The 26,541-nt window shown below is 40.5% G+C and overlaps 1 protein-coding gene across 6 annotated transcripts in view; it reads right to left on the reverse strand.

Moving 5' to 3' along the window:
• FRY (FRY microtubule binding protein) overlaps positions 1-26,541 on the reverse strand; it is a 423,715-nt gene that overhangs the window by 205,973 nt on the left and 191,201 nt on the right. The window contains exon 1 of one of the 6 annotated variants that reach the window (XM_043892042.1): positions 11,366-11,811. The exons of the other annotated variants lie outside the window; for them this stretch is intronic. Coding sequence (XP_043747977.1) covers positions 11,366-11,426 — 61 coding nt within the window. The 5' untranslated portion in view covers positions 11,427-11,811. Of the gene's footprint in view, positions 1-11,365; positions 11,812-26,541 lie in introns of those variants that run through there. 6 annotated transcript variants of the gene reach the window in all.

The raw sequence follows: 26,541 nt of genomic DNA on the forward strand, positions 1-26,541 counted from the left end.
TATATAGCATTTGCATTGTATTTGGTCTTATTAGTAATTCAGAGATGGTTTCAAGTATGTAGGAGGATGTGTGTAGGTTATATGTAAATACTACACCACTTTATATAAGGGACCTGAGAATCCATGGATTTTGGAATCCCAGTCCTCTGTGGGATATTGAAGGACAACCCTCCAGTCTGGGTCTATTCCTCGCCACTGCTTTCCCTGCTTTCTTATCCAACCAGGCAAGCAAGCTCATCCACACTTCAGGGTCTGGTCACTACCCTCTCCCCCACTGGCTGGGTCTGGGCTCTGCCCTACAGTCCACCCAGTTAGGGTGGGGAGCTGAGGCGGGGTTGAGAAAAAGGGCATGAGTTTCAGATATTAATCAGGTCTCTAAATTATTGAATCTTTCTGAAATCTGCTTTCTCTTTATATTTTCCCATTTACATTTTAATCTCGGATTAAACACATTCTAATTCTTCTTCTGTCTTAAATGGGTTTTGTGGGTGGTATTTTATTATATTTATTCTAAATTCCATTTCAGTTTGGTTCTGCTGGATGGTTTCAGGAGGTGCCTCTCCCTGTTTCACCAGGTATCTATTTCTTACACTGAGCAGGGTCCACTCCTTACTCTGTAAAACATGTTTTAGGCCTTTGTGGCCTACTTGTTACCTCTTCATTAGATCTATTTCCAGCTACAAGTGATGATCTTTTGAATGTGACTGTTTTTTCCTCCAATTTCATTGACTAGTACCTTAATTTTTAGTTTGCGCTTAGCTGGCTAAGGTCTTCAGTACAATTTCCCCGAGTTACCAACATTTCCAAGAAGTATTAAACTGCAAATGGCAACACCCATACAAACGCCCCCACAACTCATAGTTCAGCTACATTTTTATCATGACAGGAAAGGAAAGGAAAGGCTATAATGAGTTTCCTCATATAAATGCCCCAGAGGCTAGAAGCGGCAATCTATGCTATAGGAAAGCAACTGGTTTTCTCAGTTAGATTTTAAGAGATGTTAAGACCATCGCTCACTATAGCCTACCGTTCATCCATCCATCCATTCATTCATTCACCCATTCACTTTGACCAATATTTAATGAATGAGGGCTGAGGTTTCGAGCTCTGTTCCAGGCACTGGGAAGATAGCTGTGAACAAAACAGATGGGTCCTGCCCTCATGGAGTTTACAGATTACTGAGACAGGGTCATATAATCAGCAATTTCACATGTGTACTGATGCTGAAGCTGAAGTTCCAGTACTTTGGTCACCCAATGCAAAGAGCTGACTGATTGGAAAAGACCCTGATGCTGGGAAAGACTGAAGGCAGGAAGAGCAGGGGACGACAGAAGATGCGATGGTTGGATGGCATCACCAACTTAATAGACATGAGTTTGAGCAAGCTCTGGGAGTCGAAGGACAGGGAAGCCTGGTGTGCTGCAGTCCATGGGATCACAAAGAGTTGGACACAACTGAGCAACTAAACAACAACAACAACTAACACAGGCACACACAATGTGTTAGACTGCAATACATTCTAAAAGGACAAAGGGAAAATTAAATTGAGTGAATGAACAGAGGAACCATGTCTTGTCTCTCTGCCCAAAGGCACTCAGATGTTCTAGTTTGGAACTGCTGTGGAGAGATGAAAGTCCTGTGCACTCATGGGTGTCCAAGGAAACCTAGAGTGCTTGGCTGCGGGGTGGCAAGGTCTGCTTTCCTGATCCATCTCCATGGCTTGCCTGTATCTCTGTCAGTTCGACTGAAAATGAGAGTTTTAACCAGCCTGTAATGGGCTTGAATCAAAATGCTGATGGCACACCCTGATTCTTCACCTCCTTCACAAGTACAGGACACACAAAGGGGCCATCTCTGCTGGCTCTCAGCAGCTCACAAAAAAAGACAACAAGGAGCCAGCTTTTCAAAACACTCAATGCTTTTTCTGATGTTTCCATTACTGGAATCACACTCTGCACATTTGAAATTAAAAATGGCTTTCTTTTCTTTTTTTTTAAAAAGTATCCCGAGACAGTAGGTAATAACTGTTCAAAGGAGGTACCCCTCCCGGAAAGGGAGATCCACTTATACAACTTGACTTTCCAGAGATCTGTGTAACCTTACCTTTCAACACAGGAGTAAACTGATCAGATTTCTCTGCAGCTGGACACAAGTTATTCTTTCTTCTCGTTCTCACTGCCTTGTTCACTTTGTAGGTTTGGAGGGCAAACCTCTTTCATAACCAAGAGCGGGGTCCTTCTTTAGGGCCACACTTTCCCCCCTAATCCATCCTTTCCTGTAAGACATTTTGTTTACTGGGATTACAGGAACATTTCATAAAACATAACAAACCAAGGATGACGCAGCTACTGTGAGAACATGTCATACTGTGTATAGAACAATAATAAATTGTCCACTAATGCATTTATGAGGGTGCTTAAGAAATGGCATTTTAAAAGGACTGCAAATACTCAAAATGACCAGAAACCCTCAAGGTCATGGAAAGTAAATTAGGATGAAAAGAAAAAAAACCCTCTAAGTATGATTAGATGAATTATTTTCCTCTGATGAGCATTATTAGGAAGTGGAAAATATTGGGATAAGATGAAACAATTAGCTTGAGCAACAGGAAAACATTTCTAAGGAGATGGAAGATTCCTCCATAATATTCTATATTTCAAAGTAGGTCAAGAAAAGACTACTAGGCAAAAATATTCAGAAATAAATTTTGCCTTGGAAGAAAAATATATTCAATGACATGTTAAATTCTGCTTAATCTCCATAAAGTTTTCATAATGTGCAATGTTCCTTTCATTTTAGTTGACTACATTCCTGCCTTCTCTTACACTCTTTGGCTCTTAATTCTATAGTTCTCAAATTGTGCTCCTTCAAGTTTCAATTTCATAAGATAGCTCTAGGATAATTAATATCTTTAATCCTCAAAAATAATCCTAGAAGGTCAAACAATCTCCTTTTCACAGATAGGACTGTGTATGTTGAGAGAGGTTAAGTGATATGTCCAAAGTCACAGAGTGGTTGACTCTGGATCTAAACCCATGTCTCCTTGACAGCTTGTGAACTTCCTGGATCACCCTGGGTTTTTTGTTTGTTTTTAAAAACAAACCAGTTGCTTGTGATGAAGACTAAATAAAATAAGTCCCTTTGCCCACAGGGTTTTTTCCTCTGGCTAGTTTGGGGACTTCAAAGGATGACAGATAAAATATAAAAGTTGTAATTTGGAGGTTTCTTATAAATTAATAGAGTTGGTTAATTTCTAGAAAAGACTCATACAACCTCCAGCCATGGGTCTCCTGCCAAGCTATCTGCCTTCTTGAACTTGAATGTATCTTTTAGTCATTAGAGAGTTCGAGAAAGACTAGGAACACAAAAAGTAATCAAGAATTGAGGCCCCATCTAAATACATGAAATCTGATTAATGACACGCCTTAGAAAGGTATAGACTCTTCTTTCCTGATGACATAACCTTTAACTGGTTGTTATCCTAAGAGGAAGCAAGTGAACTTGAAGGCACAGTATTGTGTATTTACTACAATCTGCGGCCTCTCAATGCAGTTTTGTCTTTAGTCTCCCAAAGACAGAATACCCTGGAGAGAGCGAAGTAGTTAGATAAAGAGCTAGCATCAAAAAAAAAAAAAAAAGAGCTAACGTCAAGTCATCACTCTGTTTTCTTTCTCTCTTTGCCTTCCAGTGTTCTATCTTGGAGAAACAACAATAACACTTCAGTGATCTGCTTTATAAATGTCTGTCATCTGCTCAGATGCAATTACACGGACTTTCCCCCGATTTTCAAAGTCTAAGTGCTGTCATCAGAGCCTGAAGGAATGTTTGCCGAGATCTGTGAGCAGAGGAAGATGAGGTTACACTGACATTTCAAGGTCCTTTCTCATCGAAAGGAGATCGGATAACCTGCTAAAGACAGGATAATCCTGAATTTCAACTTCCTTCTCCTGGACAGAACTGACAAACTGCTCTCATTTATGGGGTGCTTGCTGGCCTTTCTCTCCCTCTTCCTCCTCCTTACATCTTCTCTTCCTTTCTATTTTCTTCCTCTTCTGGCTCATTTCATGCAGTCAAATCTCATTAATTAGAAATTTCTTAATTCAAAAGTGGTGATAAATTGGACAAGGCCTTATGCTGTTATATGTGAACTCTGAAAAAGACCTTTCGATGGGATGCAGGGGTTCTCAGAACTCTGCACACAGATTCACCTGGAAGGATTGGCCCCTCCCAATTCAGGGGCTCTGGGGTAAGGCTGGATAATCTGCATTTCTAACCAGCTTCCAGGTTATGCTGCTGGCCTGGGGACCACACTCAGATCTCTGAGGAAAGCAAAGAGGACCAATGAATCCAGTTGACAGAAGTATTCTTCATTTCTTTCGTCTGCAGCGAAACTGACATGCTTTATGAACTCCAACTTCATGCTTTGTAAGCCCAACAGAGGAAGAGCACTGTATGGAGACTCCAAGGTCTGGGTCCCAGCACGGCTCCGTGTGACCCAGGGGGAGGGACCTGAACCACCTGTCTGCCGAAAAAGGCCAGGCCTCATTGTCCTTTCTAGCTCCAGCATTCTATGACTGTGTAAAAATATGCACTGACAACCCATAAGTCAAAGTGAAAGTCGCTCAGTGGAGCCAACTCTTTGCGACCCCATGGACTATAGAGTCCATGGAATTCTCCAGGCCAGAATACTGGAGTGGGTAGCCGTTCCCTTCTCCAGGGGATCTTCCCAACCCAGAGATCGAACCCAGGTCTCCGACATTGCAGGCAGATTCTTTACCAGCTGAGCCACAAGGGAAGCCTAAGAATACTGGAGTGGGTAGCCTATCCCTTCGCCAACGGATCTTCCTGACCCAGGAATTGAACTGAGGTCTCCTGCATCGCAGGCAGATTCTTTACTAACTGAGCTATCAGGGAAGGCTGACAACGCATAAAACATCACTGATTCAAAACTTTCACAATTCAGCAACTTAATAATCAACACTTGCCTTTCCTTGACTTAATACAAATTAGTGAGATTCCATGGTCTCTCTTTTCTCTAGAAGAAAGCTTGACAAATAATCCTGACCCTTTTAGCACTACCTCCATTGCTCCTCTGGTTCCTGTCCACCCTTCTGAGACTGGCAACCCCCTATGCCAGAGGTGGACACATGAGGAAACCTGACTATGCTTCGCTATAAACTCAGGACTTATGTCAACATTAAAAAATAAATATTTATTTTAGGCCAAGCTGCATAGCACATGGGATTAGTTCCCCAAGCAGGGATCAAAACCGTGCCTCGTGCATTGGGAGCAAGGGGTCTTAACCACTGGACCACCAGGGACGTCCTTCATGCCAACATTTTTAAAAAAATCACATCCCGAGATTGCGCCTTTCACAAAACTCTGGGCTAGACCTAGGAAGACAGAAGCATCAACTGTTCCCAGCCACTGATTCACCAGACTTGGTGGAAGAGATGGCATCTGACCCAAGGCTGAAAGGACGCATAGGACTCTAATGAGCAGAGACGAGAAAGGCACAACCGAGCTGAGGGCACAGCGTGGAAGCCGCCTGGAGACATCAGCCGAGGGTCTCTTTTTGTCCCCCCACCCCTCGTCCTCCTACCATGCGTCCCCATCACAGCACACATGGGCAGGCTGTCTTCACCAGGGCACTGAGAAGTCCTCAAGAACTGGACCATAAAGATCCCAAGCACTTAGCACAAGGCCTGGCATAATTAAACAACTGAACTGAACCCATCTGCTTCCACGGTAGTCTTAGTGTGAACAAAATAATTGAACAAGTACATATATATGAAACCTTAAACTCCTAAGTCCTATAAAAAAGTAGGTCTTTAGTTCTCATTATCAGAATTAAGAGCTTGGATGACAAGTCAACGAGTCTGGATCTTACTTGAAGCTAGCAGGTTTCTGGGAGAAAAGCTGGATCGATATCGTTATATAGGATGGGCTACAAAGGGGCTGTTTGAGGGACAAATTAAAGACCACTGTACTCACCCTGAGAAAAAATAATTAAGGTGGGAAGCAGGATGAGGCCCATCAGAACAGAAAGGAAGGTCCTACACATTTTATAGAGATGACCTGAAATCCTGTAACATCACAACTTTCAAATAAGGAAATCATGCAAGAGCTGTTTCCTGGTGAGATGTTATCATGATTAAGGTGTTTAAAATACTTCTTTAGAATACTGACTCTACCAGCTTTCCCAAAATTCCCTCCCTGTGGCAGGATATTGGTCAGAGTTCTTGACCCCAAGCACTGAAAACAGTCAGCTATGTATTCCTGAGAATGGCAGAGGGCTTCCGAGTCTCCTAGCATGGGAACAGAAATGACCTTGGCAGTGGGGCCAAAAGGGAAATGTTTCTCACCCTATGTCCAAGCGCACCCAGTTTTCAAAAACACTAGAACTAACAACCATTTATAAGAAATAATGGGGACATAGAAGCAAGTTAAATGTCACCCTAGGAAGCAAAGAAAACAATCCAGAATTAGGTCCATTTTATAAGAAAAGTGCATTAATTTCTACAAGTCAATGACGATAAAAATAGGTAGAAAGGGGGTCTTCCCTGGCGGTCCAGTGGCTAAGATTCCACGCTCCCAAAGCAGAGGGTCCGGGTTAGATCCCTGGTCAGGGAACTAGATCTTGCATGCCCCAACTAAGACCTGGCATGCCAAATACATACACACCTACATACATAAGTAAGTAGGATGATTAAAGGAGACAGAACCACCAAACATAATGTGCAGATCTTCTGCACAATTTGAGCAAACCAACTGTTAGAAGTCATTTTTTTAAAATGTCAAAACATATTGAATATGAATTTGAATTTGGATACTAGGTAACAAAGAATCATGGTTAACTTTGTTAGGAATATAATAGCATTGTGGGTAGGTAAGAAAATATATTTTCTAGACTGTATACTGATTATATGGAGTTCAATGAAATGATGTCCATAATTGACTCAAAATATTTAAGAGAAAAAGGTCTCTTAAATGTATGCATGAAGTAAGCATGACCATAGCTTGATAACTGCTCAAACTGAGTGATGGTGATGTGTTGCATATTGCATTTATATGTGTATATTGTATATTCTTTCTCCTTGGATATGTATTTGAAAATTTTTCATAATATAACACTTTGTGAAAAAAAAAAAGCTCATTTGTCCAGTTTCCATTATTGCCTTATAGTAGCAATAATGAAGGAATGCTATAATGATATAAAAATAAATTATATAAAAAACTGAATACCATCTGTAATGTAGGTTTGATCATATACGTTAGAATATTCACTAAGACTTTTAAGCCCAGCCACAACCTTTCACATTAATTAAATGTGTTTGACTGAATAGTGTGTACCTTGGAGCATTTACACTTACAACACACAGCAAAGGTGAATATAGGTGGGATGTCATTTACACAGGCATCCTTGATCATACCTATGTTACAATATAGTTTGAGTCTTTTCAGAAATATTGTTGTCTGAAAATACTATGAGTGAGATCAGTTAATCAATTTGCTACATAACAAGTGTTCACTCTGTCCTTAATATGTTAAAAAAAAAAAAAAGTGTTAGTCACTGAGTCATGTCCAACTCTCTACGACCCCATGGGCTGTAAACTGCCAGGCTCCTCTGTCCATGGAACTCTCCAGGCAAGAATACAGAATGGGTAGCCATTCCCTTCTCCAGCAGATCTTCCCAACCCAGGGATTGAACCCTGGTCTCCTGCATTGCAGGCAGATTCTTTACCATCTGAGCCATCAGGGAAGCCCAATATGTATAACGTGCTCTTTAAAATTCAATAAAGAAGACAAAGTTTAACATTTAGTACACTCAGTCACAAACAGCATGTCTGCAATGAAACAGAATAGAAAACCACAGAAGAAAAAAACAGCAGAGTGATGGCACCTTGCATAGTGAGGGAAAGCACTGTTTCACGACACTTCTGTTTCCCATCCCTGTCTATGCTCATAGATAGGTCCCTGTGGGTGCTCTGGGCCTAACACAAAATGTGTTTCTTGCTGTGGGTCATGGTCAAGAAGGCTCTAGAGGCTGCAGGAGCAGCAGCGGTGTGTAGGCTGCTGCGTGGGTGTTAGACTCAGACCCACCAGGAAGGACAAACCCGACTTCTTGGGCTATGTTATCAGAACCATATTTAAGCCAGAATCAAGGGTAAGAGAAGTGTGTTTGCAGCTGCATTAGTGGGCACATGACACAAGGACCCAGTCTGAAGGGACAATAAAGACAAGACAGGCTGGCTATGCGGAGATGACCAGCAGAAAGCAGAGCCAGAAGCCACCCTCTCCTGACATCAAATGTCACAAACCAAAGTTCTAGCTATTCCCCTCTAGGATCGCTTTGGAGACGACATGATGCGGGACAGGGGGTGAGGGGACTTGAAAAGGAGTCCGATCCTATGTATGTCTTTGCTAATATAATCTATATCATGAAGTAATATATATACACACCAGTACAATATACATTATAATATGCATTCTACTATCAAATGCATACACATACATATGTTTACAGTACTATACCTACATGTATGTATGATATAGATGCTCTGCATATGCATTACGCTCTATTGACTACGCCAAAGCTTTTGACTGTGTGGATCACAACAAACTGTGGAAAATTCTTAAAGAGATGGGATACCAGACCACCTTTCCTGCCTCCTGTGAAACCTGTATGCAGGTCAAGAAGCAACAGTTAGAACTGGATATGGAACAAGGGACTGGTTCCAAATTAGGAAAGGAGCATGTCAAGGTTATTTATTGGCACCCTGCTTATTTAACTTCTATGCAGAGTACATCATACGAAATGCCCAGCTGGATGAAGCACAAGCTGGAATCAAGACTGCCAGAAGAAATATCAATAACCTCAGATATGCAGATGACACCACCCTTATGGAAGAAAGCAAAGAAGAACTAAAGAGCCTCTTGATGAAAGTGGAAGAGAAGAGTGAAAAAGTTGGCTTAAAACTCAACATTCAGAAAACTAAGATCATGGCATCTGGTCTCATCACTTCATGGCAAAGAGATGGAAACAATGGAATCAGTGACAGACTTTATTTTCATGGGCTCCAAAATCACTGCAGATGGTGACTGCAGCCATGAAATTAAAAGACGCTTGCTCCTTAGAAGAAAAGCTACGACCAACCTAGACAGCAGATTAAAAAGCAGAGACATCACTTTGCTGACAAAGGTCCATCTAGTCAAAGCTATGGTTTTTCCAGTAGTCATATATGGATGTGAGAGTTGGACCATAAAGAAAGCTGAGTGTTGAAGAATTGATGCTTTTGAACTGTGGTGTTGGAGAAGACTCTTGAGAGTCCCTTGGACAGCAAGATCAAACCAGTCAATCCTAAAGGAAATCAGTCCTGAATATTCATTGGAAGGACTGATGCTGAAGCTGAAACTCCAATACTTTGGCCACCTGATGGGAAGAACTGACTCATTGGAAAAGACCCTGATGCTGGGAAAGATCGAAGGTGGGAGGAGAAGGGGACGACAGAGGATGAGATGGTTGGATGGCATCACCAACTCGATGGACATGAGTTTGAGCAAGCTCCGGGAGCTGGTGATGGACAAGGCGGCCTAGCATGCTGCAGTCCATGAGATCGCAGAGCCGGACATGACTGAGCAACTGAACTGAAGTGAATACATATGATAACTCAAGATATATTTGCAGCATCTATAGCAAGATAAGGACTTCCAATGCAGGGCATGCAATAGAAATTACACAAATATTTACATCATTGACACTGAATTAACATTAAGTGATAATGAACTCACTAACATTTCACTGAATAAGTGAAATCCTTGATAGTCTGCTAAGTCCTTCATTTTGTCAAGATCAAAGTATTTATTAAATTCCTCATTCATATGTGCTTACTTGGATGTCAGATCATTTAATAAAAAATATTATAGGCCTTATTAAATTTTTAAATAGCTATGGAACTGTATAATGACTGTAAAATTCACTTAATAGATACATGCCTACCCCAAGTTTATAATTTCAGGTGATCATAAATCTTTCAATACATAGAAGCATATTAGTTGTTACTGATCTCTTAGAAAAGTTAAGTTTAGAGATTGTGAGCAAGAGAGACACTGAGTTTAAAAAGAAGTTGAGCTGGCTACCAGAGCACACGAGCAGTCTATCCAGCAGTAACATAGCAAGGGTCAGTAACATTTCCGAGAGATAGCAAACAAAAATATGAATCATTTCATTAAGTCCTATTATGGTGGAGCATTTTTCCAAAGGCATAAAACCGTAAGTTTTGCCTTTTAACTTGTATGCTTGTTATACATTAAAAAAAATCTGAGAGGGGAAAAAAAAGTTTCCTAATATACTCCACTTTTAAACCATAAAGGGGTAAATTAGTGACTAATAGAGATTTTATCCCTAGAAATAGAGTGGTATTATATGCAAATATCTAGTAGTTTTATTAGAGGTAGTGCAGCAGAATAATTAACAAGTAATTAAATCTCCCAAATCACTGATAAACAAAATGCTTCTCTTCTACTAGAACAGTATGTATGCCTTTACCATTTACAAATTAACTTTTCCTCTACTTTCATTAAATAGAAAGTTAAGAGGTCGATATCCAAGTTGCATGTAATTAACTCTGTGTCATGGAAGTTTCCTCTCATTAATTTTTTGGAACTCCTGTACAATACTGCTCACAAGGTTATGATAGAGCTAATGTAACCAGGCTATTTTATTTGGATAAAGAAAGAGCAACCGCATGCAATTTGGATCCAGTTAATGTTGGTTAACATATGGCATCCTGTTTTTTAGTTCCTACACAAAAAAAGAAAAACAGTTTTTAAATGTTGGAGAAGGCTAGGCCCAAAGCAAAGGAAAGACTGCTTTAGGCCCATTTCAAGGTTTAAAACAAAACAAATAAGGATATTTACATCAACATTTAGAAGAAATCATGCATAAACCCTACCTCTGCTGTAATATTTAATGGGATGTTAACTATCTTCCAAATGTATACTAGCAGGTTTTTTTTTATGGATTAGCAATTTTATAGAACAGAGAGTCAGACCAAATCTTTTAGTAGAATTTCAGTGCACAGAAAAATTCCATGACATCACAGGTTTGTTGTTCTACAGACTCACACACAAAATTAACCAAATCTTAACCTCAGAAACAATCCCAACAATTGCAATCCCAATCAGAAATCCTAAAGGGTATTATTCCCGTCTCTAAACAAGTGACATTACAACTAATCCCTGCCTAGAGACGCAGGTGTCCCTACCACCCCCATCCACGGACACCTTTAAGAGAACCCTCTCTCCACCCAGAGTCTGATAACCAATGACCCACTCCACACAATCATCAGCCTTTCATACCTACCAAGCCCTTTTATGAAGCTGATCACAGAGGATCGTCTCCAACAAGCTGTTGTAATCTCCATGAGCCTGAAAAGGAACCCAAACTCACAGTCGGGAACCGTTTGCACAGACTATGTTCCGAAGCAGAAAAAGAGAGTGACCGAGTCCATGATCCCGCTGCTCTCTGCCACCATAAGTGTCTCGGCCACCAGGTGGGTCTCCTTTATTTCTGGCCCAAGGTGTATTTTTAGTCAGGTGCTAAAGACCTACAGTAGAAGACAAACTAAAACAGGCCTTCCGTCCTGGGCAGACTGTTCATGCCAATGGGACAATTTTTAGCTGCTCGGTAAGACAGTGACCTACAACTTGCAGAGTGCCTGTATGTCTATATTTAACCACAAGAACATACTATGCTGCCAGATTAGCCAAGCTGCTCAGAGCACTCCAGGAACATGAGCCTGACCCCCACGGCTCGCCACAAACAGTCCACGCATTCCGAGTCCACGCACGCCCCCAGGGACCAGCCCGCCAGGCTGCACTCGTGTTCCTGTGACCGGAGAAATACAAGAGCAGAGATAACACAGGGTGGTTGATAAACCGTTGCTTTGGGAACCAGGACTCTTGGCCACAAGTGCAAACAGCTTTAAACAGCTTAAGTTCTTACAGACAAAACGCAATAGCAGAGAATCCCTATCTGAAGCCAAGTCAGTGAGAAACTACACTTTTAAGGAAGACAAAACCCTGAACATCTGCTAACACAACCGGTAAAGAAAAGTGATCAGGGTGGAAATCTACAGTTCTATTATTTTAAAAGGCACAGCCTAAATCGACTTGTGAAAAACTTAATTTATGAAGGATACTGGTGATGACGGTTAAGTGTTTCACCTTCAAATAAAAAACAAGATTAGGCCAGTGAGGAAACTGGGAAGGAAAAGGCAAAGTTACTTAAAAACAAAATAGAATTGTAACTAACTGAGCTTTCAATGGGCATTATTTCTGACAGAAGAATTGTATGAGGGTCAGTGAAAATGTATTTTCTTCACTAACACAGCTGTGAAGAGCAAGAAACCCAAGTCATTTTCTATTCTTGATTTACTCAGGGTAATTGAAGGTTTGCTAGAGCAACATAGGTTGAAATTACAAAACAGCATGGTATGGTGAATTGACCGATGAACGGAAACATTTCACAGGAAGGAGAAAAATGTCCAAATTCCCAGATTGAACACTCTAAGTGTTTCAGGCAAGCTCAACACCAGTAAAGATGCCCCTGTGGTTCCACAGTATCTTACACATCCAGGGTTTATGATGCCCTTTTTTATTATTATTATTTTAGAGTCAATTGTGGTGCCTATGTAGCATCTGGTTTGTTTTCATGAAAGGGCTCAAAACAATTACAATACAATAGTGTGCTGAGGGAGGTATCTGAGTCTTGAGTATTGAATTATTCAATTCTCCTTTTTCAGGATCTACATTGGAGTCAAGACTCAACTGAAAATCTGTACTTTGTCAGCTTCAAATCTCTCAGGCTATTATTAGGCCAACCTTTTAAATGATGTGACTGTCACTCAATGGCAAAAAACATTACTTAAAAGAGCCTCAGCAAAATAAGAAAAAAAATTTTGTTTTGTCTTTTCACTCTATTATAGATATTAATTATCAAACAGCATTTAAGGGAAGTACAAGACAGAAAGAGGTAGAAAAAAGAAATAATGTTAGTGAGACATGGAACTGAAGTCAGGTACTCTGCCAGGCACTTTACATGTATTATTTCATTAAGTCCTCACAGCAACCTTACAAGACAGGCATTACAATTCCATTCTGGAGTTGACAAAAGGAGTTAAAAATAAGGTTTCTCAAATTATTCAAATATAGGGTTGTCAGACTCCAGAGTCACTACATTTATTAATTTTTATTCTAGTACTTCCCATACTATGAATTGGAACTTTTAAACAAAGGTAAACTTAGAGTATTTGTTTTTGTAAACATTTTGAAAGAGCCTCCAAATGATCTACCTTTTTAATCCAGAAACTTCACATATCCAAAACCCCAGCATTCATAAATCCCAGAGTTGAGTCTCCATGATGCCCTCCATGATCTATTCATCCTTCTGCAGTAGCCTGGCCCGTATCAGTCTGGGAAACATCCTAAGGGCATGAGTCACACTGTTCTCATCTTTGGATCCCTAGAATTAATGGATAATACAAGGTGTCTTTTAGAGTCAAAAACAGATGGCACAAAGTCTGTCCATCTTTGTTACTAAGAATTCCTACCTCACCTCACCCGTCTCTACTCAGAGCTCATTTCTCCCACGGGACACACCATTCCAGCAATCCTGATCTTGCCTCAGTTTATGTCAGACTGAAAGCATCAAATCATGGATAGGTGAAGGCTCCTATGGGCAGGCACACTGACAGCTGAGTAAGTGAAATGTGTCAGCTGATGGCTCAGATTGAAGGAAAAACCAGAAGACAACAAAAAGCAGACATAAAACTTTTGAAGGATAGCAGCCTTAGGATATTTTAGTATAAAACGAGTCCATCCTGATCGTCCCTGGCAATCCAGTGGTTAGGAAACTTGCCTGCCAATGCAGGGGACATGGTTTCGATCCCTAGCCTGGGAAGATTCCACATGCTGCAGGGCAACTATGCCCGTGTGCCCTAACTACTGAGCCCACGCGCTGCAGCTACTGAAGCCCATGGGCCTAGAACCCATGCTCTCTGCAGCAAGAGAAACCACCACAATCAGAGGCCCGCACACCACAGCTGGAAAATAGCCCCCACTCAGCATAACTAGAGAAAAACTGAGTGCAGCCATGAAGACCCAGTGCAGCCAAAATAAATAAAAAAAGGTGGCCACATACAATGAATCTTTAATAATTAATACATTTGCTGATGATCTGAATTCATTTAGACATGGTTGAATCATGACAGCCTCTGACAGCACGGATACAATACAGAGAATAGTAAGGTACACTTTGGAAAGACTTCTATTCAGTATTATTAAACTGAAATGTTTTGACACATCAAGGGTTAAACTTCATGACCTGAAGAAATTTACTCAGAGATCATTTGTTCCCCGATGATGCTAAATAAATGTCATGCATTTTAAACTATATTAATGTAATCTAAATTTAATAAATAACATAAAATGGACTGCTGGCATGCTTAATTGATAGTTCCATAATAATCCTCAAATATTAATTGAATGATGACTTTAAAGTTGATGCTTTTTATTACTTTAACAGTTAATCTAATATTCATAAAAATTTCCTTTCTGTATCTGTGTGGCCTGGTGGCCTGACTGCAAATATTTCTAAGTGCAAATGAAAGCCCAAACTGGCTGCTTCTCTTTTCACAAGCTTAGAAGTTGCAAGGACATTCCTGAGTGTATCTGGTTAACCTCATTGCTTTGGGAAAGACTGTTTCTAGGCTACTGACAGACTGATACTATTTCATGCTACTTGATTAACATGAAGGTTAGATTATATAACCACTTTCATCAAATGGGACCTACAGGACTGTATGAACCTTCCTTAATGTATATTACAATCTACCTTATTATATTATGGGAAGCAAGAAATAGCCTTTAGACACCCACTCCAGTTTTTCTAGCATGGAGAACAAGTCAACATTTAAAACGATGATACTGAACATTAACTACATCAAAACCCTGAAGTGATAAGAAACTCAAGCTGATAATGATTCTCTTTTTTCCATCACTGGTCTTAAAAACCCAACATTTCTCACTGAGTCTTTAGGACCAGTGTGTGATACATTTAATGAAATATTTCAGTAATAAGATGTTACATTTTATTTGCATAATCACATGCACATTAGCCTTTCTAGGAATTTAATAGATACAAGGGGCCTCCCCAGTGGTTCAGCAGTAAAGAATCTGCCTGGGATGCCAGAGACATGCAGAAGATGCAGGTTCCATCCCTGGGTCAGAAAGATCCCCTGGAGGAGGGTATGGCAACCTACTCCAGTATTCTTGCCTGGAAATCCCCATGGACAGAGGAGTCTGGCAAGCTGCTCCATGGGGGTCATGAAGAACTGGACATGACTGGGCAACTAAATAACAACATAAATACAAGTGCTAAAACAGTATCATAGAAACACGGCAATTAACGATAAGACGCCAGTGCCAAAAGGATTATATATATCTTTTCACTTTTTCCATGACATAACGTAGTACAGAATATAATCATTCACTTGGATTAACAAATCTTTCAGAGACAAAGAACCTCTGAGGCTGTCTTAGAGTAGAAACCAAATTAAGTACCACACAAGCAAACACCCCATGCAGCCTCACCCCTTCCCTGTGGAAACCATAATAAGGGCCAAGAACCTATCAAAGACAGGGTGTCATTATGCTTGGAGGCAATCATAAGGCTATCACACAGGCTTCTAGCTGTAGGTGGCAACTGCCAAGCAGGTCATTACCTAAAGACAGATGCAACAAACAAATGCAGTCCGAAAAGTTTACCAGGAAAGCCTCTAGGAAAATACTGGTTTGTTCTGGTGCAGGGCACCCCTGGAGCCCAGCCACTGTTACAGCAGTGTTCTACCAACAGGTGTGCAATACTCATGACTTCAGATTGTCTGAACATACAGAGCCTCTCTTTAAACCCCCACGTGTCACCCATTCTCTTGTAAATTACCAGGTGCACTTAAGCCCCACCTTGGAGAGGAAAATCAGAAGGGGTTCGATGCTAATGAGAAATGAAAGAACTCAGTTGTGTTAGACATACTCTAAGTGCTTCTTCTCCAAAAACTTTTCTCTGAAGATGAATCAGCTTAGAAAAACACTCCCCAGTTCCACAGCAGAAAGTGCAATGCCTAACCGGATCTTTCCCTGACCTATAGTCTTTTAATTATGTTATATTGGAGGAACACTCTATTGATCCTATTTCTTGAGTTTAATGCATTTATTCTGGGAGGAAGAGGGCTGACAAAAAACTCTTTACAGCTCTTTTTATAGAGCTTGGGAGCTCCATAAAAAGCACAAATTCCAGGACAAATTTCACCAATTTCTGGTGAAATTGGTGGAAAGCTGGGATCTATCTTTTTTAAAGGCTCCACAAGTAATTCAGATATGCAGCCAGGTTTGGAAGCTACTGGTGGCCTCTGGGAATATTTAATTTAAAAAAAAAAAAGATAATTGAGTATGCTGTAAAACTGTCTCCCCAGACAGGGGAATGAGAGGGTTTAAAACAGTTACCATCTTGAACAGAGCTGTCAAGCTAGTAACCTCATCCTTACAACTCAAAACATAATAAAGAACCAGAAAGTAACCTCCCCCCAAACCTGGGGCTCATTTATGTTGTCCTTAATGTGTTTTTCATCTCAAAACAGCCTCATAGCTTCTCTGCCCAAACAGATGTCACAAAACTCAAGCACTTTACACAGTCTACTCAAGTCCTCACTGCAAGTCTAACTTTTATTTGCATACAACTCAGGCAGGTTTATTTGTTCAGTTTTTAAACCCTCAGCGAATTGGATGCAGAGAAGGCGAGATGTAACAAATGATCACTTCATAGATGCAAAAATTCTAAAATGCACTCACACAATTAATGACAGTGCCAACAAAAGCAGGCAATATCTGCCTTAGAGTAAGCCTTCTGGAAACAATAGTCCATAAGGACATTTCTGACTAGTGGCCCAGAACAAAAAGGGGATCTTCAAGATGTTGCATTAGGGACTTTCCCGGTGGTCCAGTGTTAAAACTCCACGTTTCCACTGCAGAGGATGAGTGTTTAATCCCTGGTTGGGGAACTAAGATTCTTCAAGCCATGCAGCATGGCAAAAAAAAAAAAAAAAAAGATGTATTGCATCAATAGTGGAGGGTGAAAACTCAAAGGATTTTCATATTTTTACCCAAAACATCTAAATACTTAATACAATGAACTTGATAATGGGAGCTCAGAGAGGTACAGTTAAAATGAGAGAAAACAACTACTGCATCTGAAAAAGCATAATTTAAACCAATATTTCCAACTTGAAGTTTTGACTGGTCCTGAAAATGTTAACCTTCTTGATCAAGTATGCAAATGCTGGTGAAATAGCTAATGCCAGGAGCTTAAGGAATGAGCTCTATCCCTCCCTTTTGACTATTCATTAAGAAGCATACAGAAAACAGCAGTGCCTAAAAACCAGTTACATTGAATGTTAAAGAACCATTCAGCTAAGTATCCCATATCCATTTCGACCCAACCCTTATGAATCATCTGTACTGGTTTTATGTAGGAGCAAAAAAGAGGCATTCCCAAAAGAGAACTTTATACATTAGAAATGAACATAGTAAAGGCAGCGCTATGTGGGGGATTAAAATGGCTGTTTTTCTATCAAGTTAAATTTTGCCTTTACAGGTCAATGAAGAGGCAGGAAGAAGGGACTTTGTCACATAGCTTTTTACTACTAAGGAAGTGTCTATCCCCAAGACTTTTCATCTCCACAACTTTGTTCTGCCCAAGGATCCAGGAGTTGATGATATGTTTGAGAATCAAAAAATATGGTCTAAGAAAGGGTACTCCTTCAGGTAAGACCTTAAGTGTCCAAAGCAGGCAAAATAAGGACTCCATGGCAGCCAGGACCCATAAATCCAGGTTTAAGGGGTACTTGCCCCACGACTAGCCATGGGACTTTGGGCAAGTCAAGCAGTTTGAGATCCAGACTTTTCACTCAAAAGATAATAGATTCAGACACTTGCTATGAAAAAATAGTCATCCTCTTGCAGCATTTTAAAAGCAACTAAACATTACTTTGGCTAACCTAGAGAGCTGCATTCAAAGAAGATGTCATCAATCTAGCAGGCAGAACAAGCTGAGTGTCAGAAGTCACCACTAAGCATAATCAGTATAAGGCAACTCCAAAGATGAAATCCAGGTTTAGAATATCTTTATTTTTTTATTATGAAATGATTCTGCTGCCTAAAAGTCTGGGGACCTACTAAAAAACAATTCAAGATAATTTTAGCTGTACTGTTCAATACCAGCCACATAAAACTATGAAGCACTTGAAATGTGGTTAATGCAACTGAGTTACTGCATTTTCATTTTAATCCATTTAAATTAAAATTGAAGACTTGATACTTGATTCAGTTACAGGAAAAAATTTAGGTACATCTGTAATAATTTGCATATGTAAAACTAGTTTTTTTAAACTGTAAATTTTATGATATCTAAATAGAGATCAAGGATTTTTGACCAATTTGCTATTCAAATTTAGAAGCATTGGTGGTTTGAGATGAATCAACACTGGATTTTGGAGAATATTCCCTCTAAAAAGAATATGAAATATTTCATTAATAATGTTTATGGTGATGGAGAAAGAGACATAGAGAACAGACCTATGGGCATGGGCGGAAGGGAAGAGGGAGAAGGTGAGATGTATGGAGAGAGGAACATGGAAATTTACAATACCATACGTAAAACAGATAGCCAATGGGGATTTGCCGCGTGACTCAGGGAATGCAAACAGGGGCTCTGGGACAGGCTGAGGGGTGGGATGGGGAGGGAGATGGGAGGAAGGATCCGGAGGGAAGGGACATGGGTGTACTTATGGCTGATTCTTGTTGATGTGTGACAGAAAACCACAAAATTCTATAAACCAATTATCTTTCAATTAAAAAAATTTTTAAAAGGAAAAAAATAATGTTTATACTGACTACATGTCAAAATAATATTTTAGATATACTGGACTAGGTAAAATACTAAAAGAAATTTCAGATGTTTTCAAGCTTTGTTTAATGTGACTACTAGAAAGCTTAAAACTACAAAAAATTGTGCATTATATTTCTATTGTACATGCTGTTCTCCAGACCACTTACTGCTTTATAAAACTTAGACATATGGGAAACCATTTTTGTGAATAAACATGGAAAGCCATTAGGAAAAGCCACCGTGTTGCATAACTATGAATCAGTAAACACCTCTAGCCATAAATATTCACAAATAAGCAATAAAATATTGATGTATTGATTCAATATGCAAATATCTATTAATCACTTCAAAAACTATCAGGCTGGGTAAGACTGGGAACTTGGTTTTAGGGGGACTCTGTTCCAAGACTGAGGAGTTAGCTTTATGCCTGCTTGAAGCTGAAAAAGTTAAAGTAACTTATCCAAGATCGCACACCCAAGGGACTCCAATACAGTTCTCCTGGCTCAGAAGTGTGCACTCTTCTTGCTATACCAAACTGCCTCCTAGAAACTGAGATGCAAAAACACCATAAAAGAGATCTCAGGTATTAAATGCTTCCACATGGCACCCAAATCCGCATAAAACCCCAAACATAAAACTGACTAGGAAACAGATTTTTAAACATCTTACTACTCCCTTAGCCCTGTCTAACTATATCCCACATGTTACAGCTGAGTACACACGGATTTGGGATAACCACTGTATTACCGTCAGCATTCTTACTAAAATCCATGGATTCCCACTTTGCCCGCCTCTTGAGGGTCACTTCTTTGCAATTCAGGGCAATCCAAAACACCTACTGCAGTGCTCTGCACACAGTGGGTTCTCAGCATATCTGTTTGTTTATAGCTTTAATTTGGAAGCCACGGGAATGAGGGAAGAAAAGCTGGTAAAGCAGTCTGACAAAATGTGAATTCCTCACACAGAGACCACAATCTTGATTCATACTGTTCCCACAGCAGGATCATTTCATCAGCTAATCCCCACCTGAAACCTCAGAGTCCTTGGAGCGCTGGGGAACATGGGCTCCTATTCAAGCAGAAAGCTCAACTGGCAACTGTGTGTCTGAAGCTTTGGTGGGCTTCTATTTCATTCCAGGAGGTAGGTCTTGAATTCCCTTCAGCTGCTCTGGCCAGCCACCCTACCACTCCCTTCCTCTGCTTCTTCACTCCAGCCACACACTTTTTGCTTGACATGCCTTTTCCTCCCAATCCTGCCAACACATCTTCTCTTTCAAAGACCTTTTACAAATCCAACTGGTACCACAAAACCTCCCTTAACCAAATAAAAGGGCAACGGTTCTTTTCCTCACCCAATTACATCCTGGGATGCAATAACTTTGAGCCCTCAGAATGGAAAGGGATGGAAATATTTAAATATGTATCTCTATGAATGGAGGTTTGTTACTGTATACATTTAAATATGTATATGTATGAATGGAGTTTTGTTACTGTATAACTTCTTGGTTTATGGTAAAGTATTATTTCTGTCTCAACTATACTGCTGTTAGTTCATTTATTTAAATAATTCTCATTGTTAAGTAGTTTTTTTTTTTTTTTTAACTTTTTAGTCTTTTTTTTTTTTTCCCTCCTGGCCTCACAGCACAGCATATGGGATCTCAGTTCCCTAACCAGGGACCAAACCTGTGTCCCCTGCAGTGGGAGAGTGTGGTCAACCACTGAACTACCAGCCCCTTACTATTAAGTAGCTTTTTAAGAGCTTGTTCACATGCTCATGTGTCTTCCTGAAATGCTACGTGTGGCAGATACGTAATTATAACTTTAAGTTCCTTTATTGTGCAGTATTCATTGAGAGAACTAAGTGCTCAAGACAGGGTAAGTGTAAGGTTTACACTGTTGTTTTATGACAAATTACGTGCATGTCCGCCTTACTTTCCTATGTGATGACAAACCCCTTGCCATGACTTACTAATTGTTACAGAGCACTCGGCGGCATTCTGAAGCAGTGACGGCCATGCCCTGGCAGCCCATAAAAGTGAGTACAACTTCCAGCAGTTTCCTCACGTAAGGGCAGGGAGGAGGCACTGGGAGAATCTGATTCAACTAACCTAATGGGATAGAGTTTGAACTGGCACAAAAACACAGAAAAATATGTCATCATCGAGTTGCCTAAGACTAGCAGAGATTTTTCTCCTAGAGAGATTTACGCAAGTCCACATGGCCTGGGAAGCACACCAGCTCTCTCTAGAAGGTAGAAAGGAACTCGAGAGCCGGTCCTAGGAGGACCAAACCATGTACGGCTATGAATGTCCCAAAAGGCAACTAACAGAGATCACATCATCCTGAACCTTGTCTCTTAAGTACTGTTTGTGACCATTCATGATGCACTGCTTTCCTGTGAAAGTCACACTACACAATCCTAGGATATTTCCATATACAAAAATTGGTTAGACAAATTAGGGGATGTCCCTGAAGTTCCAGTAAGTTAAGACTCCATGCTTTCACTGCAAGGGTTGTGGGTTTGATCCCTGGTTGGGGAACTAAGATCCCACATGCTGTGTGACGTGGCCAAAAAAACAAAACAAAAAAAACGAAACAAACTGGTTAGACAATTTAGATGAACTGATAACCTGAAACCATCCCAAAGTATTCCAGAGGGCTGTGCATCATTCATTAGAGCCTTATTTGTGCATTTAAATGATTCAAGGTGCCTTGCTCATCTAAATTTTATTTTATTGAAACACAAAATCTCTGTTCATCTATATAATCTGGGAATAACCATGAACCAAACTCAACAATATATATCAGCACAAAAATGCCTCTGCTATTCTGGTGCAAGAAATTAAATGAGATGTCAACAGGTAACTCCATAATCACCTTTTAGCTTCAACACAAATATTCTAAGAGGACAACTCCCATTCAACGTATAATTTCAAAACGCTGTTCCTCAGGTAATTGCTTCTGTCTCTTGCCCTCTCTTTTTTAAGCCACTTGCATGAGCTACATCATCATACATATCATGTGTTAAAATCAAGCACAGCCTCGGTTTAGGGAGGACACTCAGCCCTGGCCACTCTAACCCAGACAAGTTGCTGGAAACTGTTCCCTCCTCTCCACCTCTCCTTCTGCCTTACTTTGAGCTGTGTCATCTCTTCCCTGGGTTATCCTCATAGAGATTCTTCTATTTCCATTTTCAACCCAACTCCCAGCATTTCCTGGAATCTGTTCATGTTGCTCCTGCTTTAAAAAGCTGCTGGGGCACCACACTTGAAAATGTGTGGGCTATTTTCAAATATCTTTTCATATTGATTTCTAACATAAATCCCCAGTGATTACAGAACAGACCCTGTACTACTTCAATACCTTTAGACCATGAAATGTTTGCACCATGCTTTATGTCTCTGGATATGTTCCACTGTCTCCTGGTTTATCGTCTATGGGAGCTTGAATAGAACTTGTATCCTGCTGCTGTGTGAAAATTGTATAAATCTTAATTATGTTGAATTGGTTTATAGTGCTCTTCAGGTCTACTGTATCCTTCCACTTTTCTATTCATTAATTTTTGAGAGTTTGATATTGAAACTCCAACTAAAAGTCTTAATTTATCTACTTACAAAATAATTTTAATATGTAGTAGAACCATATGTAACTTTGCTCTGTACTTTCCAAGTCTCCTGTAAATGTGTTATCATACTTTCAAAATTTTTAAAATAAAAAAGAAGAAAACAAACAAAAGCTGTGGGGATTGCCTGATGCTTTCAGGATAAAGCCCAGACCCTTCAACAGCTCCTTCAGTGCTCCTTATGATTTGACACAATTGTATGCAGGTACCCACTGTCACTCTTCTGGGACCCTGAGATCCAGCCGCTCCCTGAATCCATGAATTTCATCCCCCCAGCATTTGATCACGCTCTTCCCTTTGCCCTCCCCTCTCCTATCTGAGGCATTCTTCAAGTTCAAATGTCACAGCCTCTTGGAACAATTCCTCTGCCTCTTCCTTCCCACATTAAAAAAAAAAATTAATCACTTTATCCTCTGGATGATTATTTATGTCAGTATCCCTGAGTCCAAGCACAAGGCCTGGCACAGAAAAGAACATTTATCTGATCAGCATTTTTGTTCTCCGCAACTTCCTTCTATCTGTCCTTTCATCAAAGCCAGCTGTCTCTGACTGTAAAGTCCATAGAAGGCAGGAGGTGGCCCTGCTGCGTAGGCTCTATCCGGCCTGGTGCCCTACTCAAGCAGGCATCCAATAATTTGTAAGAGAAGGGGAAGGCTGTTGATTCACTGACAGGAACTTCCTGAAGCTCATTCAGGCATGTCCAATTTGATGCTCTGAGTAAATCCATCTTAACTGTCAGGACAAAAATCTTTGTGTTCAGAACTTTTTTCTACTAAGACAATCAATTTCTCCAAATATGAAACAGCAGCATCCCTCCCATGGAAAAAGACCTTGATCATAAAGAACTACTTCTGTAATCTCACTAAAAATAGTTTCCTTCTAATTTGGCAAAAGTTAAATCCATTTAACTTAAATGACACTGTAGACAAATGTAGGAATAAGTTAATATATTTTCTAGAGAAAGCAATCTTGACAGTGTCAACTAATTTAAAACAAAACAAAAAAACCAATCACAGAAATATTCCCTGAAGTAGGCTGATTACTACATAAATACATTATTTCACCCTAACTGCATCTTGAGTTTCATGGATACATGGGCCCTGAGTTCTGTGAACACAAAGTCCATCCATGTTACTGCAAAATGGCAAAAATTTTGTTCTTTTTTTATGGCTAAGTAGTATTTCATTGAATATATCTATACTACATCTTCTTTATCCATTCATCTGCTGATGGACACTTAGGTTGCTTCCATATCTTGGCAATTATAAATAAGGCTACTATGAACACTGGAGTGATGTATCTTTTTGAATTACCATTTTGTGGGGGGGTGGGGATATACATACAGGAGTAGAACTGCTGAGTTTAAGTTATTAAATCCACCCAAAGAAAACAGGTGAAGGTCACAGAGGGAAAGAGACTTTATAGCCAAGGCTGGATGTTGAGCCCCAGGTAAGAGCAAAATCCCTCCATCCCCCAATACAGAACATTGCTACTGCTTGCTGGGAGCTCATCCATGATGGGATCAATGTAAGTTATATTTGGCTATAGGCCTCCTATACCCATTCAGGAAATTTTACTCACCATTAATATGTAACAGTTTCTTATCAAGTGCCAATGTACCCTGAAAGCTCTGGGGAATATAAGGATGAACAGATGGTAGATTCTTAGCCCAGGTGGGACCTAGACCACAAAGTACACTTGCACAACACTGTAGACATGACTACTGGGAAGGATGTAGAAAGAGCATGGGAGGTGGAGCAGTCAGAGAAGATTTCACCCCGAAGGTGACATCTGGACTCACACTTGGGAGAGGACTTTGGCTCAGGTCCAAAAAACACATGCCTAAGGTTTTTGAACTGTGGTGTTGGAGGAGACTCTTGGACAGCAAGGAGATCAAATCAGTCAATCCTAAAGGAAATCAATCCTGAATATTCACTGGAAGGACTGATGCTGAAGCTCCAATACTTTGGCCACCTGATGCAAAGACCCAACTCACTGGAAAAGACCCTGATGCTGAGAAAGACTGAAGGCAGGAGAAGGGAACAAGAGAGGATGAGATAGTTGGATGGCATCACCGACTCAATGAACATGCTGCTGCTGCTGCTAAGTCGCTTCAGTTGTGTCCGACTCTTTGCGACCCCATAGACGGAAGCCCACCAGGCTCCCCCGGTCATGGGATTCTCCAGGCAAGAATACTGGAGTGGGTTGCCATTTCCTTCTCCAATGCATGAAAGTGAAAAGGGAAAGTGAAGTCGCTCAGTTGTGTTCGACTCTTAGCAACCCCATGGACTGCAGCCTACCAGGCTCCTCTGTCCATGGGATTTTCCAGGCAAGAGTACTGGAGTGGGGTGCCATTGCCTTTTCCCAGTGGACATGAGTTTGAGCAAAGTCCAAGAGATGGTGAAGGACAGGGAAGACTGGTGTGCTGCAGTCCAGGCGGTTGCAAAGAGTCAGACACGACTTAGCAACTGAACAACAAGGTTAAACTCATGTGACGCCATACACACCGAGGAAACCAGATCTGAAAGAGACATGTGCACCCCAATGTTCATCACAGCACTGTTTATAATAGCCAGGACATGGAAGCAACCTAGATGCCCATCAGCAGACGGATGGATAAGGAAGCTGTGGTACATATACACCATGGAATATTACTCAGCCATTAAAAAGAATTCATTTGAATCAGTTCTAATGAGATGGATGAAACTGGAGCCCATTATACAGAGTGAAGTAAGCCGGAAAGATAAAGAACATTACAGCATACCAACACATATATATGGAATTTAGAAAGATGGTAATGATAACCCTATATGCAAAACAGAAAAAGAGACACAGATGTACAGAACAGACTTTTGGACTCTGTGGGAGAAGGCGAGGGTGGGATGTTTCGAGAGAACAGCATCGAAACATGTATATTATCTATAGTGAAACAGATCACCAGCCCAGTTTGGATGCATGAGACAAGTGCTTGGGCCTGGTGCACTGGGAAGACCCAGAGGGATCGGGTAGAGAGGGAGAGGGGAGGGGGATAGGGATGGGGAATACATGTAAATCCATGGCTGATTCATGTCAATGTATGACAAAACCCACTACAATATTGTAAAGTAATTAGCCTCCAACTAATAAAAATAAATGGGAAAAAAAAAAAAAAACTCATGTGACGCTTGCAAGACAGGCTTCAACTGTAGCACATACTAATACCCTGCTGCGCTAGCAGTCACTCCACACACCTCTGAATTCAGAGATTTTCTGAAGTTCCAGAAATACACCTCTTTACCAAAAGGTCTTCTACAGGGAGTGGTAAAGACCAGCTCGCCAAGGCAAGATGTTACAAAGAGACTCCAGGACTCTGTCCCTGGCCCTGTTGTCTTAGCAATGAACAAACATGTTAAAACCATTAACTCACAGAGGAATTTAGATAAGCATTAATTAAATAATAATAATGGCCACAATTTATCAAGCAATTACAACAGTGAGGCTGTATATTAAACTTTTTATAAACATTACTGTTGTTCAAACAGTAAGTCGTGATTAACTCTTTGTGACCCCGTGAACTGCAGCATACCAGGCTTCCCTGTCCTTCACCATCTCCCGGAGCTTGCTCAAATTAATATCCATTGAGTCAGTGATACCATACAACCATCTCATCCTCTGTCGCCCCCTTCTTCTGCCCTCAATCTTTCCCAGCATCAGGGTCTTTTCCAATGAGTCAGTTCTTCTCATCAGGTGGCCAAAGTATTGGAGCTTCAACTTCAGCATCGATCCTTCTGATGAATATTCAGGGTTGATTTCTGTCACGATTGACTGGTCTGGTCTCCCTGCTGTCCAAGGGACTCTCAAGAGTCTTCTCCAACACCACAATTTGAAAGAATCAATTCTCTGGCGCTCAGCCTTCTGTATGGTCCAACACTCACTAC

Source organism: Cervus elaphus, chromosome 30 (genome assembly GCF_910594005.1).
Source record: "Cervus elaphus chromosome 30, mCerEla1.1, whole genome shotgun sequence".
Classification (NCBI taxonomy): domain Eukaryota; kingdom Metazoa; phylum Chordata; class Mammalia; order Artiodactyla; family Cervidae; genus Cervus; species Cervus elaphus.